Source organism: Odocoileus virginianus, chromosome 2 (assembly GCF_023699985.2).
Source record: "Odocoileus virginianus isolate 20LAN1187 ecotype Illinois chromosome 2, Ovbor_1.2, whole genome shotgun sequence".
Classification (NCBI taxonomy): Eukaryota; Metazoa; Chordata; class Mammalia; order Artiodactyla; family Cervidae; genus Odocoileus; species Odocoileus virginianus.
In genome coordinates this window covers 46,555,921-46,577,763 of record NC_069675.1, presented here as the reverse complement: position 1 = coordinate 46,577,763, position 21,843 = coordinate 46,555,921, and the positions used below count along the sequence as shown (strand labels likewise).

General features: G+C 50.4%; 1 protein-coding gene across 2 annotated transcripts in view; it reads right to left on the bottom strand.

Moving 5' to 3' along the window:
• Positions 1-14,766: 14,766 nt before the first annotated feature.
• The window catches only part of POLR1A (RNA polymerase I subunit A), an 83,626-nt gene continuing 76,549 nt past the window's right edge, over positions 14,767-21,843 (bottom strand). For both annotated transcript variants that reach the window (XM_020889449.2, XM_070479376.1), the window contains 7 exons: positions 21,611-21,737; positions 19,947-20,057; positions 19,032-19,334; positions 18,154-18,354; positions 16,798-16,915; positions 16,154-16,318; positions 14,767-15,777 (listed from right to left, as the gene is read on the bottom strand). In XM_020889449.2, coding sequence (XP_020745108.2) covers positions 15,677-15,777; positions 16,154-16,318; positions 16,798-16,915; positions 18,154-18,354; positions 19,032-19,334; positions 19,947-20,057; positions 21,611-21,737 — 1,126 coding nt within the window. In that variant the 3' untranslated portion in view covers positions 14,767-15,676. The remainder of the gene's footprint in view (positions 15,778-16,153; positions 16,319-16,797; positions 16,916-18,153; positions 18,355-19,031; positions 19,335-19,946; positions 20,058-21,610; positions 21,738-21,843) is intronic.

Below are 21,843 nucleotides of genomic sequence, written 5' to 3'. Positions count from 1 at the left end.
ACCTTTCTGGGAGAGAAGCCATGCTTAGCACTTTATGCAGAATCTGGTTCAGTAGGTCAAGGGTGGGGCCTGATTATTTGCATCTCTAATCAGCCCCCAGGGGATGCCAAGGCTGCAAAAGCCCTGAGCTGGGTTACACCAAGGAAACAAGCAATCTCCAAATCTCAGAGGCTTCAATGACAAAGGCTTGTTTCGACATGTCCACTGTGAGTTGCTAGGGCTTTGCTCCCAGGAGTCAAGTGACCAGAGTGAAAGGAGAGACATCTTGGCAAAGCACCATCTGGGGTGATCCAGTGGCTAAGAATCCATGCTCTCAACGCAAGGGGCTCGGGTTGGATCCCTGGTCAGGGAACTTAGATCCCGCATGCCTCAACTAAGAGTTCTCATGCCACAGCTAAAAATTCCACATACAGTCCATGGGGTCAAAAAGAGTCAGACACGACTGAGCAACTAACACACACACACACACACACTGCAACAAAGATCGAGGATCCTGTGTGCCACAACTAAGGCACAAGGCAGCCAAATAAATAAATATTTAAAAAAATAAACTCTAAAAAAAAAAGCACCATCTGACTCTTTCAAGTTGCACGACTGTGCCCGACATCAGACACAGAGGAGGAGGTGGTTCGGTGAGCGATTCTGCAGGCTACCAAAGGCTTCACAAAAAAGGTGGGATTTGAGCTGGCTGGGCTTCCAATGTCCAGAACTTTCTCTCTTGTCACAGTGGAGTCATGTGGCTGTGTAGGGAATTTGCCAAATGATCTGTATGCTTTGTTTCCCCAAAATTTATTCCAATTTCCAGGGGATTTGGGGATGGGGGCAGTGGGATTCATTAATGGATAGCAATTTTTATTGTGGTGAAATAGATATGACATGAAATTAACCATCTTTAAGTGTACAGTTTCAGGGGCATTAAGTACATTCACATTGTTGGACAATCATCAGCACCGTCCACCTTGGACTTGCAAAACTGAAATTCATCTTGCAAAACTGAAACTCCGTACCCATTAAATGCTAACTTCCCATTATTCCTCTCACCAGCCCCTGGCAATACCCTTCTTCCTTTTGTCTCTATGAAGTTCACTACCTTATTCTGTAGAGATGGAATCATTTAGTATTTGTCCTTGGATGTCTGGCTTATTTCACTTGGCATAATGTCTTTCCAGTTGTACCATGTTTTTGAAAAAGGGAAAGTGGTAGTCATTCAGTCGCATCTGACTCTTTGTGACCCCATGGACTGTAACCCCCCAGGCTCCTCTGTCCATGGGATTCTCCAGACAAGAATGCTGGAGTGGATTACCATTCTCTTCTCCAGGGGATCTTCCCACCCCAGGGATTGAACTCTGGTTTCCTGCACTGCAGACAGATCCTTTATTGTCTGAGCCACCAGGGAAGCCCCAAGCATGTTTTGGGTGGTGGGTGAGGGGAGAAGCTTTTTTTTTTTCTTGGCTACACTGTACAGCATGCAGGACCTTAGTTCCCTAGACCAGGGATCAAACCCTCACTCCCTGCAGTAGAGGCATGGAATCTTAACCACTGGACTGCCAGTAAAGTTCTTGAACCATGTATCTGAAAGAAAGTGAAAGTTGCTTGGATTTGTCCGACTCTTTTCGACCCCATGGACTATACAGTCCATGGAATTCTCCAGGCCAGGATACTGGAGTGGGTAGCCTTTCCCTTCTCTAGGAGATCTTCCCAACCCAGTGATTAGGTTCAGGTCATTATGTATTTTAATGGCTCAATAATATCCCACTGCATATATATACCCCATTTTGTTTACCATATTCATCCATTGATAGATATCTGGGTTATTTCCTCCTTTTGGCTCTTGTGACTAATGCTGTTATGAGCATGGGTATGCAAATACCTTTCTGAGCCCCTGATTTTAATTTTTTGTGTATATACCCAGAAGTGGAACTGTTCTGTTGGAAGGAATTTTTAACATAGAGGAATTTTTGTGGGTGAGAGGTATTGGTGGGCTTTGTTGGGGTCCAGAGGAAAATGCTGCCCACCAGCACTGTAGGAGGAGGCCCAAGGTCCCCCTTGTTCTTCACTTCTCCCCTTCCCCAGGATGTCCTAGTTAGGCACCCCTCACCTGCTGAGGTGCTTCCCCAGTGGCTCAGCGGTAAAGAATCTGCTTTCAAAGCAGGAGACCCAGTAGACTCAGGTTTGATCCCTGGATCTGGAAGATCCCCTGGAGAAGGGAATGGCAACCCATTCCAGTATTCTTGCTGAAATAATCCCATGGACAGAGGAGCCTGGCGGGCAGCAATCCATAGGGTCACAAAGAGTCGGACACGACTGAAGTGACTTAGTACACAGGCACGCACCTACTGAGGGGAGAGGTGGGGCTGTAGGAGGTCAGACCTACCACTCAAGTGCAGGAAGTCTCTCTATCTGGTTATTTAAACTGCTTATCAGGCATAGATCTTGCCCCTCAAGGAGTTGGGAACCCCTCTGAGCCTCTTTTTCTGTCTATTAAACTGAGGTGCTGTATTTGCCCTCACAGATTGTCAGTTCAGTTCAGTTCAGTCACTCAGTCAGGTCTGACTCTTAGCAACCCCATGGACTGCAGCATGCCAGGCCTCCCTGTCCATCACCAGCTCCCGCAGTTTATTCAAACTCATGTCCATTGAGTTGGTGATGTCATCCAACCACCTCATCCTCTGTCGTCCCCTCTCTTCCCACCTTCAATTTTTCCCAGCATCAAGTTCTTCTCAGACAAGTCAGTTCTCATCAGGTGGCCAAAGTATTGGAGTTTCAGCCTCAACATCGTCAGTCCTTCCAATGAATATTCAGGACTGATGTCCTTTAGAATGGACTGGTTGGATCTTCTTGCAGTCCAAGGGACTCTCAAGAGTCTTCTCCAACACCACAGTTCAAAATCATCAATTCTTCAGTGCTCAGCTTTCTTTATAGTCCAACTCTCACATCTGTACATGACTACTGGAAAAATCGTAGACTTGACTAGACAGACCTTTGTTGGCAAAGTAACATCTCTGCTTTTTAATATGCTGTCTAGGTTGGTCATAACTTTCCTCCCAAGGAATAAGCGTCTTTTAATTTGTCAGGTGAACTACTACTCAACATAGTGTTGGAAGTTTTGGCCACAGCAATCAGAGCAGGAAAAGAAGTAAAAGGAATCCAGATAGGAAAAGAGGAAGTGAAACTCGTGCTGTTTGCAGATGACATGATCCTCTACATAGAAAACCCTAAAGACTCTACCAGACAATTACTAGAGCTAACCAATGAATATAGTAAAGTTGCAGGATATAAAATTAACACACAGAAATCCCTTGCATTCCTATACACTAACAATGAGAAAACAGAAAGAGAAATTAAGGAAACAATACCATTCACCATTGCAACAAAAAGAATAAAATACTTAGGAGTATATCTACCTAAAGAAACAAAAGACCTATACATAGAAAACTATAAAACACTGATGAAAGAAATCAAAGAGGACATAAACAGATGGAGAAACATACCGTGTTCATGGATTGGAAGAATCAATATTATCAAAATGGCTATTCTACCCAAAGCAATCTATAGATTCAATGCAATCCCTATCAAACTACCACCAGTATTTTTCACAGAACTAGAACAAATAATTTCACAATTTGTATGGAAATACAAAAAACCTCGAATAGCCAAAGTAATCTTGAGAAAGAAGAATGAAACTGGAGGAATCAACCTGCCTGACTTCAGACTATACTACAAAGCCACAGTCATCAAGACGGTATGGTACTGGCACAAAGACAGAAATATAGATCAACGGAACAGAATAGAAAGCCCAGAGATAAATCCACAAACCCATAGACACCTTATCTTCCACAAAGGAGGCAAGAATATACAATGGAAAAAAGACAACCTCTTTAACAAGTGGTGCTGGGAAAACTGGTCAACCACTTGTAAAAGAATGAAACTAGAACACTTTCTAACACCATACACGAAAATAAACTCAAAATGGATTAAAGATCTAAATGTAAGACCAGAAATTATAAAACTCCTAGAGGAGAACATAGGCAAAACACTCTCCGACATAAATCACAGCAGGATCCTCTATGACCCACATCCCAGAATTTTAGAAACAAAAGCAAAAATAAACAAATGGGACCTAATGAAACTTAAAAGCTTTTGCACAACAAAGGAAACTACAAGTAAGGTGAAAAGACAGCCCTCAGAATGGGAGAAAATAATAGCAAATGAAGCAACAGACAAAGGATTAATCTCAAAAATATACAAGCAACTCCTGCAGCTCAATTCCAGAAAAATAAACGACCCAATCAAAAAATGGGCCAAAGAACTAAACAGACATTTCTCCAAAGAAGACATACAGATGGCTAAGAAACACATGAAAAGATGCTCAACATCACTCATTATCAGAGAAATGCAAATCAAAACCACAATGAGGTACCATTACACACCAGTCAGGATGGCTGCTATCCAAAAGTCTACAAGCAATAAATGCTGGAGAGGGTGTGGAGAAAAGGGAACCCTCTTACACTGTTGGTGGGAATACAAACTAGTACAGCCACTATGGAAAATAGTGTGGAGATTTCTTAAAAAACTGGAAATAGAACTGTCATATGACCCAGCAATACCACTTCTGGGCATACACACTGAGGAAACCAGATCTGAAAGAGACACGTGCACCCCAATGTACATCGCAGCACTGTTTATAATAGCCAGGACATGGAAGCAACCCATCAGCAGATGAATTGATAAGGAAGCTGTGGTACATATACACCATGGAATATTACTCAGTCGTTAATCTGAATCAGTTCTAATGAGATGGATGAAACTGGAGCCCATTATACAGAGTGAAGTAAGCCAGAAAGATAAAGAACATTACAGCATACTAACACATATATATATGGAATTTAGAAAGATGGTAACGATAACCCTATATGCAAAACAGAAAAAGAGACACAGATGTACAGAACAGACTTTTGGACTCTGTGGGAGAAGGGGAGGGTGGGATGTTTAGAAAAAACAGCATGTATATTATCTATAGTGAAACAGATCACCAGCCCAGGTGGGATGCATGAGACAAGTGCTCGGGCCTGGTGCACTGGGAAGACCCAGAGGAATCGGGTGGAGAGGGAGATGGGAGCGGGGATCGGGATGGGGAATACATGTAAATCCATGGCTGATTCATGTCAATGTATGACAAAACCCACTGCAATGTTGTGAAGTAATTAGCCTCCAACTAATAAAAATAAATGAAAAAAAGAAAAAGAAAAAAAAATTTGTCAGGTAACTCAAATGAATTAATGGATGTGAGTGACACAGAGGTGCCGCAGCCTCCTGGAGACCCACCGCCCCGCCCAGGCTGCCCTCCACATGCTACCCTGCCTCATGGGTCAAACACGGGGCAGTGCAGGGGCAGCTGTCTGGGAAAGCTGAGACTGTTTCCTGAAGGCCAGAAGAGCCCTGGGGCTGAACTAGCTTTTTAAAAAAGGACAGTGCGGTAAGAACACTTCCTCCTGACATTTCTGGGGCAGTGATTTGCAAATTAGAGCCTGACTGAGAATCCCCCTGAGGGCTGTAAGCACAGAGCAGGGGCCCACCCCAGAGTCTCTGACTCAGGAAGGTTATGGTCTGGTCCAGGATTTGTTTCTACACACACTTGGGTGACCCTTAGGCTGCTGACCTGGGGACCGTACTTTGAGAATCATGGCTCTGCAAAACAGAGGAGAAAATGTGCTTATTTTGAAGACATGACACATGAGCTCCCTGCATCGCCCTTTTCCTCTCCCCTCCCTTTCTTATTTCTTTCCTTCCTCCTTCGTCAGATATGTGTTATTAGAGCACAGAGTCTGGGCTAGACTGACCAGATAGACCTTGACTGCCCAGGGACTGAGCTGTGACCGGATGCGGAGGAGTCCAAGTGAGTCAAGCTGCTGGGGGAGGGAAAATACCCCTGATCTGGGAGAGCCCAGGGCACTGTGCAAAGCTGGGGCAGCATTCACCTAGGGTCAGCTGGTTCCCTGCCAGCAGACTGCTGGGTGAGGAACTGGTCTTGGGAGAGGCACCTAACACAGTACTGTGCCGGGTGCAGCAGCCAGGCCCCAAGGTGCTTGCCAGGCCCCAAGGTGCTTGCCAGGCCAGGCCTTCGGAGGCAGGACAGGAAAGCAGGTTGAGAGGCTCAGCGAGTAGGGCAGAGGTCCGTGGGCACTGAGAATGGCCAGCCCTTGGTCTTAGATGGCCAGCCAGGTTGTGATATTTTTCTTTGACGGCCTCATTACCCTTGTCCTGCCCATGACCCACAGTAAACCCTGCCGTCCAGTTTCCCAAAGACTCATCCATCAGACTTCTCTGGACCTTCCCCCCTGACCCCAACTCCCGACCCGGTCCCAACCTGGGTCTTCCCAGGGCTCCCTTTTCTATTTTCAAAGGAGATCACAAACCCATCTGATCATTAGAACCTAAGACTCATCCTCAGTTAGTGAGTTCAGTCACTCAGTCATATCTAACTCTTTGTGACCCCCATGGACTGCAGCACACCAGGATTCCCTGTCCATCACCAACTCCCGGAGCTTGCTCAAACTCATGTCCATTGAGTTGGTGATGCCATCCAACCTTCTCATCTTCTGTCATCCCCTTTTCCTCCTGCCTTCAATCTTTTCCAGCATCAGGGTCTTTTCCAATGAGTCAGTTCTTCCCATCAGGTGGCCAAAGTATTGGACTTTCAGCTTTGGCGTCAGTCCTTCCAATGAATATTCAGAATTGATTTCCTTTAGGATGGTCTGGTTGAATCTCCTTGCAGTCCAAGGGACTCTAAAGAGTCTTCTCCAACACAACTCAAAAGCATGAATTCTTTGGTGCTCAGCTTTCTTTATAGTCCAATGCTCACCTTCATACTTGACTACTGGAAAACCATATCTTTGACTAGATGGACCTTTGTTGGCAGAGTAATGTCTCTGCTTTTTAATATGCTCTGTAGGTTGGTCAGAGCTTTTCTTCCAAGGAGTAAGCATCTTTTAATTTCATGGCTGCAGTCACCATCTGCAGTGATTTTGGAGCCCCCCAAAATAAAATCTCTCACTGTTTCCATTGTTTCCCCATCTATTTGCCATGAAGTGATGCACTGGATGCCATGATCTTAGTTTTCTGAATGTTGAGTTTTACGCCCATGTTTTCACTCTCAAGAGTCTTCTCCAGCACCACAGTTCAAAAGCATCAATTCTTTGGTGCTTAGCCTTCTCCAACTGCCAGGAGATGCATGTGCAGAGGCTCAGCTCCAAGAGGGATGCCAGACCTGGGCATCTTCCCTGGAATTTGCGCTGACCCCAGAGCATTGCTCTCACCTTCTCTAGATCTATTTCTTCAACTATGAAATGGGGTGGATAAGATGAGTACCGCTGGACTGAGGGGATCACACCAGATAATATCACAGGAATCCTTGCTACCTGGTACTGCTCTCCTCGGCAGCCAAGGGCTCACGCCCAGGTTTTGAGATTCTTTCCAGTAACACACATGATATATTTCTCCAACTCTTCAAAATTTACCTCCAAGGATTTCCCTGGTGGTCCAGTGTCTAAGACTCTGAGTTCCCAATGCAGGGACCCGTGTTCCATCCCTAGTCAAGGAATTAAATCCCACATGCCACAACTAAAGATCCTGCATGGTGCAAGTGGATGCTTTTGAACTTTGGTGCTGGAAGACTCTTGAGAATCACTTGGACTGCACGGAGATCAAACCAGTCAATGCTAAAGGAAATCAGTCCTGAATATTCATTGAAGGACTGATGCTGAAGCTGAAGCTCCAAAACTTTGGCCACCTGATATGAAGAGCTGACTCACTGGAAAAAACCCTGATGCTGGCAAAGATTGAAGGCAGGAGGAGAAGAGGAAGACAGAGGATGAGATAGTTGGATGGCATCACTGACTCAATGGACATGAGTTTCAGCAAACTCTGGGAGATGGTGAAGGGCAGGGAAGGCTAGCATGCTACAGTTCATGGGGTCGCAGAGTCTGACACAATTTAGCAACTGAACAACACGGCGCAACAAAGATCAAAGATCCTACATGCTGCAACTAAGGCCCAGCATAGCCAAATAATAAATAGTAAAAAATTTTACCTCCACTTTGATTTGGGCCATAGATTAGAGTTCTTAGCTCCTTAAGGTGACTGCTGGCCATTTGTTCGTTCCAGTTTCATCTTGTGAGCTGCCAGTTCCCCAGCCAGGTAAAGCACAGGAGCCCCTCTCCAGACCTGGCTGTCCCGTCTATACACCCAGGAGGCATACTCAGAAGGGGTGCTCCTTGGCCTGGGGAGGCATATGGTATCCTCACATTTACCTGCTCCTCTGATGTGAGACCCTTTCCTCAGTGCCTCAGCAGAGGGGGTGGGCACAGTGTGGAGACCGGGAGCCCAGACTCTCGAGCCAGCAGCCTGGTTCAGTTCCTCGTGCTTCTATGTGTTGACTGCGCAGCGTTGCAGTGAAAGGAGGAGCATAACCGCATCCCTCACCGCCCTGGATGAGATGCAGGGGAGAGTGGGTGTCTGCGCCTGGAACCCAGCTAAAAGCAGCCACGCAGGAGTGCAGGGCTCTCCACGCTCTGCTCCTGACTTCAGAAACTTTCTGTGGTTACCATGGCTTCTCTAGCACCATGGAAATGCTGTCACATGTGGAGATTTCTTGTTAGTTCCTCACAAAGGAGAACTTGCTTTGTCAAGCTCAGTACCTCAGCAGACGACCAGCTGTCCTAACTAGAGTCAAGGAGTGAGCACAGCTCTGTGCAGCCAGCGGTGAACCTCCTTAACCACAAGGTGATGAGTTCTTGGTCTGTATGATCTCATTCGGGCTTCCCTGGTGCCTCAGACGGTAAACAATCTGCCTGCGATATCAGTTCAGTTCCGTTGCTGAGTCGTGTCTGACTCTTTGCAACCCCATGAATCGCAGCACGCCAGGCCTCCCTGTCCATCACCAACTCCCAGAGTTTACTCAAACTCATGTCCATCAAGTCGGTGATGCCATCCAGCCATCTCATCCTCTGTCATCCCCTTCTCCTCCTGCCCCCAATCCCTCCCAGCATCAGGGTCTTTTCCAATGAGTCAACTCTTCACACGAGGTGGCCAAAGTATTGGAGTTTCAGCTTCAGCATCAGTTGTTCCAATGAACACCCAGGACTGATCTCCTTTAGGATGGACTGGTTGGATCTCCTTGCAGTCCAAAGGACTCTCAAGAGTCTTCTCCAACACCACAGTTCAAAAGCATCAATTCTTTGGCACTCAGTTTTCTTCACAGTCCAACTCTCACATCCATACATGACCACTGGAAGAACCATAGTCTTGACTAGACTGACCTTTGTTGGCAAAGTAATGTCTCTGCTTTCCACTATGCTATCTAGGTTGGTCATAACTTTCCTTCCAAGGAGTAAGCGTCTTTTAATTTCATGGCTGCAATCACCATCTGCAGTTATTTTGGAGCCCCAAAAATAAAGTCAGCCACTGTTTCCATTGTTTCCCCATCTATTTGCCATGAAGTGATGGGGCCAGATGCCATGATCTTAGTTTTCTAAATGTTGAGCTTTAAGCCAACTTTTTCACTCTCCTCTTTCACTTTCATCAAGAGGCTTTTTAGTTCCTCTTCACTTTCTGCCATAAAAGGCTTTGGCATAGTCAATAAAGCAGAAATAGATGTTTTTCTGGAACTCTCTTGCTTTTTCGATGACCCAGAGGATGTTGGCAATTTGATCTCTGGTTCCTCTGCCTTTCCTAAAACCAGCTTGAACATCTGGAAGTTCACAGTTCATGTATTGCTGAAGCCTGGCTTGGAGAATTTTGCCTGCAGTATAGGAGACCCAAATCTTGGGTTGGGAAGATCCGCTGGAGAAGAGAATGGCTACTCACTCCAGTGTTCTTGCCTGGAAAATTCCATGGACAGAAGAGGAGCCTAGCGGGCCACAGTCCACTGGGTAGCAAAGAGTCTACTAACACTTTCACTTCTCTTTATCTCATTCATTTAATTTGGGGGCGGGGGAGGAAGTAATGCAGCTGACAAAAGGTTATCTAATAAAATAGCTGTAAGAAATCAGAGCCCTTTAACATTGACAGTAAAGGTCAATGGAAACCAACCAATAGGAAATGGGCAAACAATACAAATAGACAATTCTCACAATGCAAATTAGACTAGCCAATACACCTGTGAAAAAACGCTCAGAATTATGACAAGGGAATTGCAAACTAAAGCAACAATGAGATGCTGTTGTTTGGCTCTGAGTGGCTAAAATTTATATCATTCAATTTTGTAAAAGAAACAATGTTACCCCCTGACACCCCCAACCCCTTACATGTGTAGGAAGCAGGGTTTCTCAACTCTAGCACCATCAACATTTGGGGCCAGAAAATTCCATTCATTTACTTATTTGGCCGTGCTGAGTTTCCATTGCTGCCCATGGGCTTTCTCTAGTTACAGTGATTGAGTGCTACTCTCTAGTTGTGCAGGCTTCTCACTGCAGTGGCTTCTCTCTTTGCTGAGCATGAGCTCTAGAGCACGCAGCTTCAGTAGTTGCAGCACCCAGGCTCTAGTTCTGGCACACAGGCTTAGTTGCCCTGCAGCACGTGGAATCTTCCTGGACCAGAGATCGAACCCATGTCTCCTCCATCGGTGGGTGTGTTTTTAACCACTGGACCACCAGGGAAGTACAGTCTTTCTTTTTATGAATCAAGCAGTTTATTAACCCAGTATCATTTGTTGCAATGCTTCTTTTTTTTTAAGCTTTTTTTTTTTTTTTTGATGTGGATCATTTTTATTTCATTGAATTTGCTACAATATTGCTTCAGTTTTACCTTTTGGTTTTTTGGCCTGGAGGCTCCCTGACCAGGGATCCAACCTGCACCCCCTGTATTGGAAAGCAAAGTCCTAACCACTGAGCAGCCAGGGAAGTCCCTGTTGTAATACTTCTTGTCGGCAGCTGCCACCTGTCTTCCCAGGTGGTGCTAGTGGTAAAGAACCCACCTGCCAAAGCAGGAGATGCAAGAGACACGGGTTTGATCCCTAGATCGGGAAGATTCCCTAGAGGAGGGCTCCAGTATTCTTGCCTGGTGAATTTCATGGACAAAGAGGAGCCTGGTGAGCTACACAGTTCATAGGGTCACAAAGAGTCGGACACAACTGAAGCCACTTTGCACTCACACAAGCCGCCAGTCTGGCAATTCTCTCCAGATCTCTGTTCTGGACGTGTCCATTTGCAGCTCCCGTTTTGGTCATTTTCCACCACTTTCAGGCCCTCCAGGGCTAGGAGGACCTGGTGGGCCCTGCTCTTGGTGCTGAAGTGGTCAGGCAGAGTTTCTCTGACACTCTCTAGAGATGTTGGTCATGGAGCCACCTCGGCACAACCTGGGAAGTACAGATGCTGTGCTATGGAAGCAGCTCGTTATGCTTGGCCAGCCTGACAGCATCCACCTTTCAGCTTCCTGGACTTTGTGAGGAAGGCTGCCAGGACTCTGATGAACTCCGGCTGGTTCACATCTTTTATAGTAACTCCAGGCATGTCTGGGCCTCTGCATTGCCATCCAGGGGAGTGTGCTCATGGGCTAAGTTGTGTCCTGACTCTTTGTGACCACATAGGCCTTTGCGAGCTCATTGACTTTTGGGACCCCGTGGACTGTAGCCCACCAGGCTCCTCTATCCATGGGATTCTCCTGGCAAGAATACTGGAGTGGCTTGCCATTTCCTCCTTCAGAGGATCTTCCCCACCCAGGGATTGAACCTGAGTCTCCTGCATTGGCAGGGGGGATTCTTCACTGGGCCACCAGGGAAGCCTGCCAGTAAGCAGAAAGTGGGGGGTAATTCTTTACTGTCCTTGGAGTGTAGGCTATGTAGCATCATTTCAGGCCCCAACCCACTAGATAACAGTAGCGCCCCCTGCTCTCCAGCGGTGATGATCAAAGATGGGATGGCCAAATGACCAGGGGGCCCCCACGCCCACTTAAAAAGCCACTTGCTATATAGGTAAACATTTATAGCCACATGTGCTTTTATGAACACTGAATTAATTTTAATCACTGTTTTACAGATAAGGAAACTGAGGCACAGAGAGGCCAACTGAGGTCCCGAGATTCCAGGAGTCTGATTTCACAGCTTAGTTTCTTGCCTGAAACACAGCCATGCTGCTCAGTTCACTTCCTGAGGTTTGACTGGTTCAATATACCAGCACTTCATGTTTCCAGGCAAGAACCATGGATCAGAGAAGACCCGAGGCCTGTGGTTTCTGGCTGGCTTCACTCCCTGAGATAATAGTGCTGGGCAGCCAATGTGGAAAGCAGTGGTCAGTGGATGCCTGACCTCTGAACAGGGTTGACTGCCACTTGCAAAGAAAGGCTTGGGGTGGGGGTGGGGGGGCTGAACCATAGAGGGAGAATGTGGGGGAGCTTGGGTGGGACTGGGTGCATGAGGAGGGTGGTGATGACTGGACTTCTGGTTCTTTCTCATTCCCCTCCCTTCTGTTTCTGGGCACCCGAGTGCCTCCTCACTTTTCCTTCCCACTCTGGCTTCACCCCAAAGCCAGCTGCAAGGGTGAGGGCCTCACCCCGAGTGGCAGGGGAGGGCAGGGTGCATGTTCATGCACTGTCTCGTGACTTCCTCAGCCTCTGGCTGGGTCACAGTCTGAATTTCCCATGTGCTTGTCAGTTTGGGGCCCTATACACTGAGCTCTGTGAAAGCAGGGCCTATGTACTTCCCCTATCTTTGGGAGCCTGGTGCAGTGGGCATCAAGATTGCATGTGTGGAGGAATTCCCTGGCAGTCCAGTGGTTAGGACACTGAGCTTTCATGGCAGGGGGCATGGGTTTGATCCCTGAATAGGGAGCTAAGATCCTGCATGCCGGCATGCAGTCAGAAAAACAAAATAAACAACCTGTTGTGCTCAGCTGCTTTAGGTGTGTCCGACTCTTTGTGACCCTATGGACTGTAGCCTGCCAGGCTCCTCTGTCCTTGAGATTCTTCAGGCAGGAATACTGGAGTAGGTTGCCATTTCCTCCTCCAGGGGGATCTTCCCGACTCAGGGATCAAACCGGAGTCTCCTGCATTGGCAGGCAGATTCTTTACTGCTTAGCCACTGGGGAAGCTTGCCACCTCTTTCTGAAAAAAAAAAAAAAAAAAGATAACCATGGAAAGATGCAGAATGGAAAGATAGTACATCAAAAACAAAAAAAAAGATTGGGTGAGTGCAGGATGAGGGAAGGAGGGGGAAAGAGGAGCAACTGCTTAAGTGCTGAGCAGCTCCAGGGACACTCAAGCCCAGCCCAGGTGAGCTGAGGTGCTCAGCCCTGTTCTTGGTACCAGGTTCTGGCCTCTCCCTGAGGCTGTGAACAAACCAGACTGTCTGAACTCAACAGAGCTCTTGATTACTTCTCCAGGGAAAAGTGAGGAGCTGCTTAAAGAACTCAAGGTACAATTCTCTTTCAGTAATTCAAGCTTAGCTTTTTAAACAGGAACTTCTCAGAGCTGCTTCTAGAAACACTTGCTGCTCATGTCCCCTCCTCCTGCCCCTGCAGGAGCCCTGCTGTTAGGAACTTGTAAGTTGAGCGAGCAGGTGCCCTGATGTGCTGGGCTGAGAGGCAGCTACGAACCTCTCGCTTTCTGGCCAGAAGCATCACCACCTCTTTGTTTGCTGAGGCTCCAGGTAGAGCCAATCAAGGCGTCCTTTGAACCACACTGTGTTCTTGACACCATGAGAGCTTCATCTCATACACACACACACATACACACACACACACACACACACCTGTTTCTTGAGGGCAGCTATCAGACCTTACACACACACACACACACACATACACCTGCTTGAGGGCAGGTATCAGACCTTACACACACACACACACACCTGCTTCTTGAGGGCAGGTATCAGACCTTACACACACACACATACACACACACACACACACCTGCTTCTTGAGGGCAGATATTAGACCTTAAGATCTTTGTAGGGAAATCAGGTGTCTGACTCACGTGGAGAAGTCAACTCACCAATTAGAGGGGATGCAGGCTGTGACTTGGCACAACCCAGGGCTTATTCTAATAAGTTGGTGATTCTCAACCCTGCTCATATTAGACTCATGCTTGTTGCTCAGTGGTAGAGAATCTGCCTGCCAAAGCAAGAGACTCGGGTTCGATCCCTGAGTCAGGAAGGTCCTTTGGAGAAGGAAATGGCAACCAACTCCAGTATTCCTGCCTGGGAAATCCCATGGACAGAGGAACTTGGTGGGCTATAGTCCACAGGCTTGCAAAGAGTCAGACACGACCAAGCACACACACATGTAGGGTATGCAGGATCTTAATTCCCCAAACAGGGATTGAACCCGCGGCCCCTGCAGTGGAAGAGTAGAATCCTAGGCACTGGATCATCAGGGAAATCCCAGGGGAGTCCTGTTTCTGCCAGGTTTCCCCTGGTGCTGGTGCAGGACACACAGGCTGAGTCTGGTCATCATGTGTCTGGAGGGAGCAGCGTGGTCACTCTTCTCAGACAAGGCCTCCCCTCCCAGCCCAGCCATCACTCCTTCCCACCAGCTTCTGCTCCCCTGGCCTCAGGGCTAGAAGCTGGTTATGAAAGGGGGACACCGCAGAGACTGGCTGGGGTCAGAGGGGGAGGCTGCCAAGGCTGAGTTCTCCTTCCACACCCTCTGCCAAAAAAACAGGAAGAGGAACCTGAGCTGTGACTGCACTGAGTAATTCCAGTCCTGGGCTCTCAAATCACAACGCAGAAACCATAAACCAAAGAGCCAAGAAGAACAAAACCAAAAGCCTGAAGTCTTTTCCATGTTTCTCCTCCCGATGCTGGTTCCAGCAATGTTTATTACTCAGCCTGAGTTGGAATAACATGAGACGAAAATAGAAACAGCCTCTGGTTCTACAAAGCCTGGGTCCAAGTCCTCTGACTTTTCTGTTCATGCCAGGGCCCCATGCTGCTGGTACCAGAGGTCAAGGGAGCCTGGATGACCCCGGATGGGGCAGAGCCTACAGAGAGACACAGGACCCAGTGCTGGATTGAGAGCAGAGCTAGGGAAAGACAGCCAGGCCACTCCCTCCAACAGTGCAGCCCGGCTGAGGGGTCAGGGTTTCATGTTGGGGCGAGCTGCTGGGGCTCCAGAGAGGCCTGCCCCAGGCTCAGGGCCGATCTGACCGGCTGGGGTGTAAAGCCACATGCCCCAGGCATAGAAAGTGGGTGGGGAGAGGTCTCTATCATCTTGTGCTTGGTCCAGAGAGCCTCAGGAGTGACTCGTACAGAACTCTGTCCCAGGGGGCTGGTGCAGCCAGCAGAAGCAGGACAAGGGGCAGCAGTGTTCTGCCTGTTGTGAACCCCCAGCAAGCCTGCCTGCAGTCACTGGCTGCTCACAGCACTGAGACCTCACCTCGCTACCCTGGGGTGTCCGGGGGTTCCACCTCCGCAGTGTCCTGCAGCACAGGGGGAGGCCCGGCCACTTTGGGCCGGGGGTAGGGGGTCTCGGGGGTATCTGGTAAGGGCTTCATTCACATCTTGAGATGGGAAGGGGTGAGGATAAGCAACTCATCCACTTCCCAGGTGATCTCAGTCCAGCTCAAAGGCCAGCTGCTCTTTGGACCCCCAAAGTCACTGCCAGGCCCTGTGCCGTCACTGTGAACTGCCCAGGACCCTGGTCTCCCGGTTCTCTCCTGTGACGGGTGGGCTGGTGCACAGGGGGCGCTATCTCAGTGGCTGCTTGAGCTCGAAGAGGCCGGTCCCACCCTTGACGACCTTCCCGACCACGAGGCAGGCTGATGGGGACCTCAGTTCGTCATGGGATCCTGGGAGACACAAGAGCGCTTGTGAGGTGTAGCTGGGGGTGATGGGAGGAGAAGAGATGGGTGTGGGGGGCACTCAGCAAGAGGCTTGGCGGTTAGGGCACCTCCAGAGTCATGAGGGTGGTTCTGAAGCTTGGGGCCTGGTAGGAACGAGGCCGCGTTGCTTCTGCATTTTGAAGAGAGGAAGACCCTCCCCTCCCCTCCAAAAGGCAGAGGTGGCCTTCCAGTCTGGTGCCCACTCCCCAGCGCTTCCTGTAGTGACAGCCCAGGCTCTCCCCAAAGTGCGAGGCTGTGGAAGGGTGCCTGAGGGATGAGCCTTGTCTGCCCAGAAGAGATTCAGGCGGGGTTGGGGAAGGCCAAGGACATGCCCACAACTGACCCATGAGGGTGGCCTGCTTCAGAAACTGGAAGCTGGTCTCAAACGTCATCTGCTGCAGTGGCGAGGAGTTTGACCGGATTCCAAAGCGGTTCAGGGGCTTGTAAACGCCCTCAAAGCACATGTAATCAGCCACCAGGGAGAGGTGGCGGGGGTCAACGGCGATGCCTGTCACAGGGGTGGCAACAGCAGGATGGGGGTTCAGCAGTGAAGAGGGGGTGGGGGGAGCAGCATCACCTAACCCCAGGGCTCCCCCCAACCCAGCTCCTTTACCTACTCACTCAGCTCTCTGACCCGACCTCGGTGGGAAGCCCTGTGTCCCCAGGCCTCACGACTGCATCTAGCAGCGTGGGCAGCAGCAGCCTTGCAGGACACGAGCTGCCTCAATACTGTATGCCTCTGGGAACTGAAATCCTGAAGGCGAGGTGAGGAAGAGATTCTCCCTCTGAGGCCAAGATCAGAAACATGCTGGGGGTGGGGAGGCCTTGGGGACGGGACTGCCAAAACTGATACACAAGGGACCCTTCTTTATGGGGGCCCTGAGGGTCCCCTGTGGGCTCCACCCTCATTGCACCCATATTTCAGCTCCTTGAAGATCTAGACTGGCACCCCGGGGCCTCCTGCCTGCCACTCGCATCCCCTCTCACCATATACAGCAAACACATCCTTGATCTCTTTCTCGATCACGCGCAGTGCAGCCTCGATGCCATACGTGCTGGCCATGGCATGGATGTCATTGGAATAGAGACGGCGCAGATCTAGAACCTGGGGGAGGCAGGAGGGGTCGGCGTGGAGGGCCCTGCCTTCTGCTCCCTCCCATGGACACGTCCCACCCCTGGGCCTTGCTGCCTCCTCGGCTGGCGCGCTCAGGTGCAGCTGATGACAAAGTGGGCGTGAGGCAGTCTAGGACTAGCCTAAGCAGCGGTGTGAGCAGAGCAGCCAACAGCATGCTGGCTGGGCCCAGGGTCTCTCTCACCATCAGCCAGGGCTGAGAGATGATTCGCCGCCCACTTTCAGAGTGAGGAACAAAGGTGTGTGTTTGTGTAACAGAGAGACCTGTTTCTGAGGGTGGAGGCTCTGCTGGTAGGTGAGGCAAGTTCCCTGGCAGAGATTCAATTTCCTTCCCCGGGTACGGGGGCCTGCCAGGCCTCACCGGGGGCCTGCAGCTCCAATTCAGCCATCCCGGGGCAGGGTTCACAGTGGCTGTGTGCTAGGGCATGTCACCCCCACAGGAAACAGCAGAGACCCTGGCGGGTCACCTGGACTTAAGACAAATCCCACGGGCATGACTCGAGTGCACCCTATCAGTGGCTGACGCTGGGGAGGCCTGAGCCCTTCCCGCTCTGTCCTCTGGAGAAGCAGCTGGTGAAAGGCTCTGGGCAGAGGTGGGGCGTGTGCGGGGCAATGCTGTGGGAGGATGTGTGTGAGGCTGGAGGGCCCTGCTAACTTAGTGCAGATGAGAGAAGAGTGGGCTGGTCCCAGCGACTCGGAATGCAGTGGGGAAAACTTGTGCCTGGGGGTTGAGAGCATCTCAGAAGGTTCTGGGAGATGAGGTGAACCGGGAGGAAGCAAGAGAGAGCTCAGAGAAAAGGGTGGGTGTGCTTGGGAAGCAGGGGGAATGGGATACATAGGACTCTGCTGGGTGTGGAGGCCTGGGCCCCCCTTCACCAGATAAATCAAGCAGCTCCCCAGCCAGCACTCAGTATAACTATTTCTTACAAGTCTATGTTCGGAGGTTTTCATTTCAAAGAAAAGAAACTGCACACAAATTAATGTGGGAAACTCTGGGTTCAGTAAAGTTAAGCAGGTTCTGTTCTGCAAATCTTAACTAGGCTCATGTGCACTGGAGATCCCCAAGAGGTGGCCCAGGCTGCAGACTTGGTCTGGGGACCCTGGGTTAGAAGTGTGAATAGCCCAGGAAGGTCCAGGACAGAGCGGCTGGAGCCTCAGCTGGCGTGAGGACGCATCCGCAGGACAGCAGGCGACCCTGAGGAGACACGCACCTCGGCATACTTGAATAGCTCTGGGAGGTTGATTCCTTCTGTGTTTAAGACAAGTTCCTTCTCATTCTTACTGTTGGTGGTCTCATTCAGGAGGCACCTTGTGATACCCTTGGTTGCATAGATTACGGCTCCTTGGGCCAAGGATGCTACCAGGGAGCTCATGTCAAAGTTGACCTTCATGAGAGGGAGCTTCAGTGTCACCTGCAAGAGGAAGGAAAGCAGAGCCAGGAGACAGGGCTGACCCAGCCCCACATCACTCAGGGTCCCTGAGAGACCCCTCCAGGGCCCCACTGGGGCAAGCTGGGTGGTGGACTTGGCTTCCCACGTGAACATGGGCTGACTTAATGACCACATGGCAGCCATGTCCGGTCCCACAGACTGAGGTGAAAATGGCAGAGCACCATTTTCACAGATGTCGTTAGTGAAAATCACCTCCACTCAACATGACCTCCATTCAACATCACCCTTGATATCCTTTCAATGACCACAAAGCGTTAACACACATCCCTCTGTACATGTAATCCTGGTCAATGACTCGTATCTGTGCTACCATTTACGAATCACTGAACTGGATCAAAGGAAAGGACTAAAGCCAGTCTATGTGTAGACGTCTAGGCATCCAGACCAGCGAGACTTCCAGGGACACCGCAATCCTGGAAGTGATGACCAGGCAGAAAGGTGGTGTGAGGAATGCAGCATCTGCCGGCCTCTGTGATGTGCATCAACACACGGGTTATACTGAAGTTCCCTTCCCACGTGAAAGTACCTACAGGGCCTGATGGCTCGGACCCCCACATGCTGTTACTGGAAAATCAGAGTGAGTGGGCCCAGGAGGGGGCTGTGACCTGGGGTTGACTGACCGCCTCACGGGCACTGACCTGGCACCACAGGCCGCCCTGTGTGTCGTACTGGTAGTCCTCTATGAACGGGTGGCACTCGCGCACGGCCTGTACCCGGCGCTCCACCGCCTCAGCCCCCTGGGGCTCCCGGCTTAGGGTGCGCTTCTGTGGCCGCATCAGGGGGGCGCTGGGGAGCGAGTTCTCCTCAGGGACCCAGCCACCTTCCTCCTGCTCCTGCTGAACGCCTTCTTTGAGGCTGGCCCCTTCCTCCTGACCGTCCTCGTCCTCCTTCTCCTCTTCCTCCTCCTTCTCCTCCTCCTCCTCCTCGCTGTCATAGTCAACCTGGCGGGGATGGAGTGCAGGCCACGTCACTTGGGCCTGACCAGTGACCTGAACTTGACCTTGCAGAACAAGTCCCCCCACCCTGAGAAGAGCTCTCATCTGCTGGCCGACCTCAGCCCCATCGGCTCTATCGGCCTGGCCTCTGCCCTCTGTTTGTCCCCTCGGGACGACAGCCCCTCGGTCCCAGGGCCCCCTCCTCGGAGCGCCCCCACCCCAGCTCTCTCACCTGGGAGCCCCACTGGCCCCTCCACACCACCCTCTGTCCTGGCAGCAATCGTGGCTGAAAGCGGGACTGAGAAGGGGAAGGATGCATTTTCACGGTAAAGACAGAAGGTGGCCTGACTTTCCCTCCTGAAGGCCTTGGGCTCCACCCCCCCCAGTTTGATTCAGGTACAGGGATGGCCAGTCCTGAAGGGCAGCCCTGGACCAGCTGCTGCCTACTCGCCACCCCATGAACACTGCCTTCTCCATCGAGTGGTTGTGCTAGGCAGGCCGGTTTTGCTTCAAGGTTCCCTATGGTTCCAGCCTGACGCAGAGGCATGTCCTTAAGCACCGGGGTGGGGGGAGCCCTCAGGTGTGACAGAGGTGTTACCTCGGCCAAAGGCCCCTCACCTCCTCCTCTTGTTTTTCCTTGCGTTTGGCATCCGAGGCGTCAGCATCTCCCTCCTCAGCTTCAGCGTCCACAATGCACCCCTCCTCTTCCTCATCGCCCTCCTGCCCTCCCTGGGGTTCCGGGACAAGGAAGAGAAACATGAGCTCCAGTACCACGTGCCTGGTGAATCCATCTATCCATGCACCAAACTGGTCACCCATCCACCTGCCTCTCCTTACTCAGCCATCCAGCCACCCACCTGCCTCTCACCCATCCATTCATCACACAGTACCTACCGCCTTCCCAATTTCATCTACATCCCTTCCACCCACCTACCCACTCCTGGATTCCATATTTCCTTCTCTTCAGCCTGAATCTTTACACGTACCACTCATAAAACCTTGTATTAAGAAGGAAAAAAAAGTGCCAAGGCTTTCCAAGTCATAAAGAAGATGGTGCTAATATTGTTCCAAGTATTTATGTCATGGGTGGAGATGAAAAGAAAGAATTACCTTGGCATTTTAGAAACTAAATATTTATTTCTTTCTCCTGACCCTGGCACCTAGTTCTTTATGATCTCCTTCTGGGTGATTTAAGAATTAAGACTGGGCAGCCTTCCAAAGACATTCCAATTGGTAGACTCCAGGGCAGAAGACCTGGCATTCTGTCTAGGCCGGACCCTCATTTTAGGGATGAGGAGACAGGCCCAGAGAGAGGAGGTGTCATAGCTGAAACCATGGAGCTGGAAAAGGATGGGACTAGTCTTCATTGCACCCCTGTCCAAGTAGAGCACAGCCAACTGTTGGCTCAGACAAGACCCAGGGAGCTAGCCCCACACTGCCTCTGCGTCTCTGGGCAGATGTACGTATATCTTAGTCGTTCAGTTGTGCCTGACTCTTTGCAACCCCATGGACTGTAGACTGCCAGGTTCCTCTGCCCATGGAATTTTCCAGGCAAGAATACTGGAGTGGGTTGCCATTCCCTTCTCCAGGGGATCTTCCTGACCCAGATAAGGTATCATCATTCCTGGATTATTTTGCCTCCAATGGCTTCCCCCTGGCTCCTTCCTTTTCCATCACTGGAGCCTAACTTCCCTGCTTCAGAATGCCTCCCTGGTCCCTGAGTCTCAGTTCATCTGGCCTTGGAAAGTCAAAGGCAGAGCCAATGAAAACAGATAGAAAACTTCCAAAAGTCTAGTAGGTATCATTACTTTGAGTGTGTCCTCAGGATACAGAAAAATTACCTACAGAGGAGAGGGGGTCCTGAGAGCAGACAGATGGATGAGCTGAGGCCCGCACCCCGGGCGAGGCAGGCCATGCTGCCAGCAGCAGCTCCCCTCCGTGGCCCTCCACACCCAAGAAGGAAACCCTGCTTCTTGGCACTCAGAGCAGCAGATAAATCCTCAGGTAAGGGACTGCCCTGGTGGTCTAGTGGTTGAGACTCCATGCTCCCAATGCAGGGTGCACAGGTTCAATCCCTGGTCGGGGAACTAAGACCCCACATGCTATGTGGCCATACACACACAAGCCAAGGTAAGCAGAGAGAGGGGCCAACCCTAGGAAGGGGTGCAAGGAGCCCTGAAAACAGAGCCACCCCAGGAGAGCAGACTCAGTGAGTCGCCACCCTAAGAGGGTCCCAGCCTTGGACCTCCCTGTGATGGTCCCCCCAAGGGGCCCCCGCTCACCCGACTCCTCTCCGACTCGCCAGCATTGTCTAGATCCCGCTGGGTGGCTCTCCGCGTGTTCACACTTCTGAAAGCCGATGCTTTACTGTTCTTCTTCCTGATGGCTTCCATCATAATTTTAAAGAACCTAAAATGAGAAGAAAGCCCTGCAGCCCCGTTCAGTACCAGCGTCTCCACTCTTCCTTCACTGCAGGGATAAGATGCTCTAAGGGCTTCGCCCACTTGAGGTGATG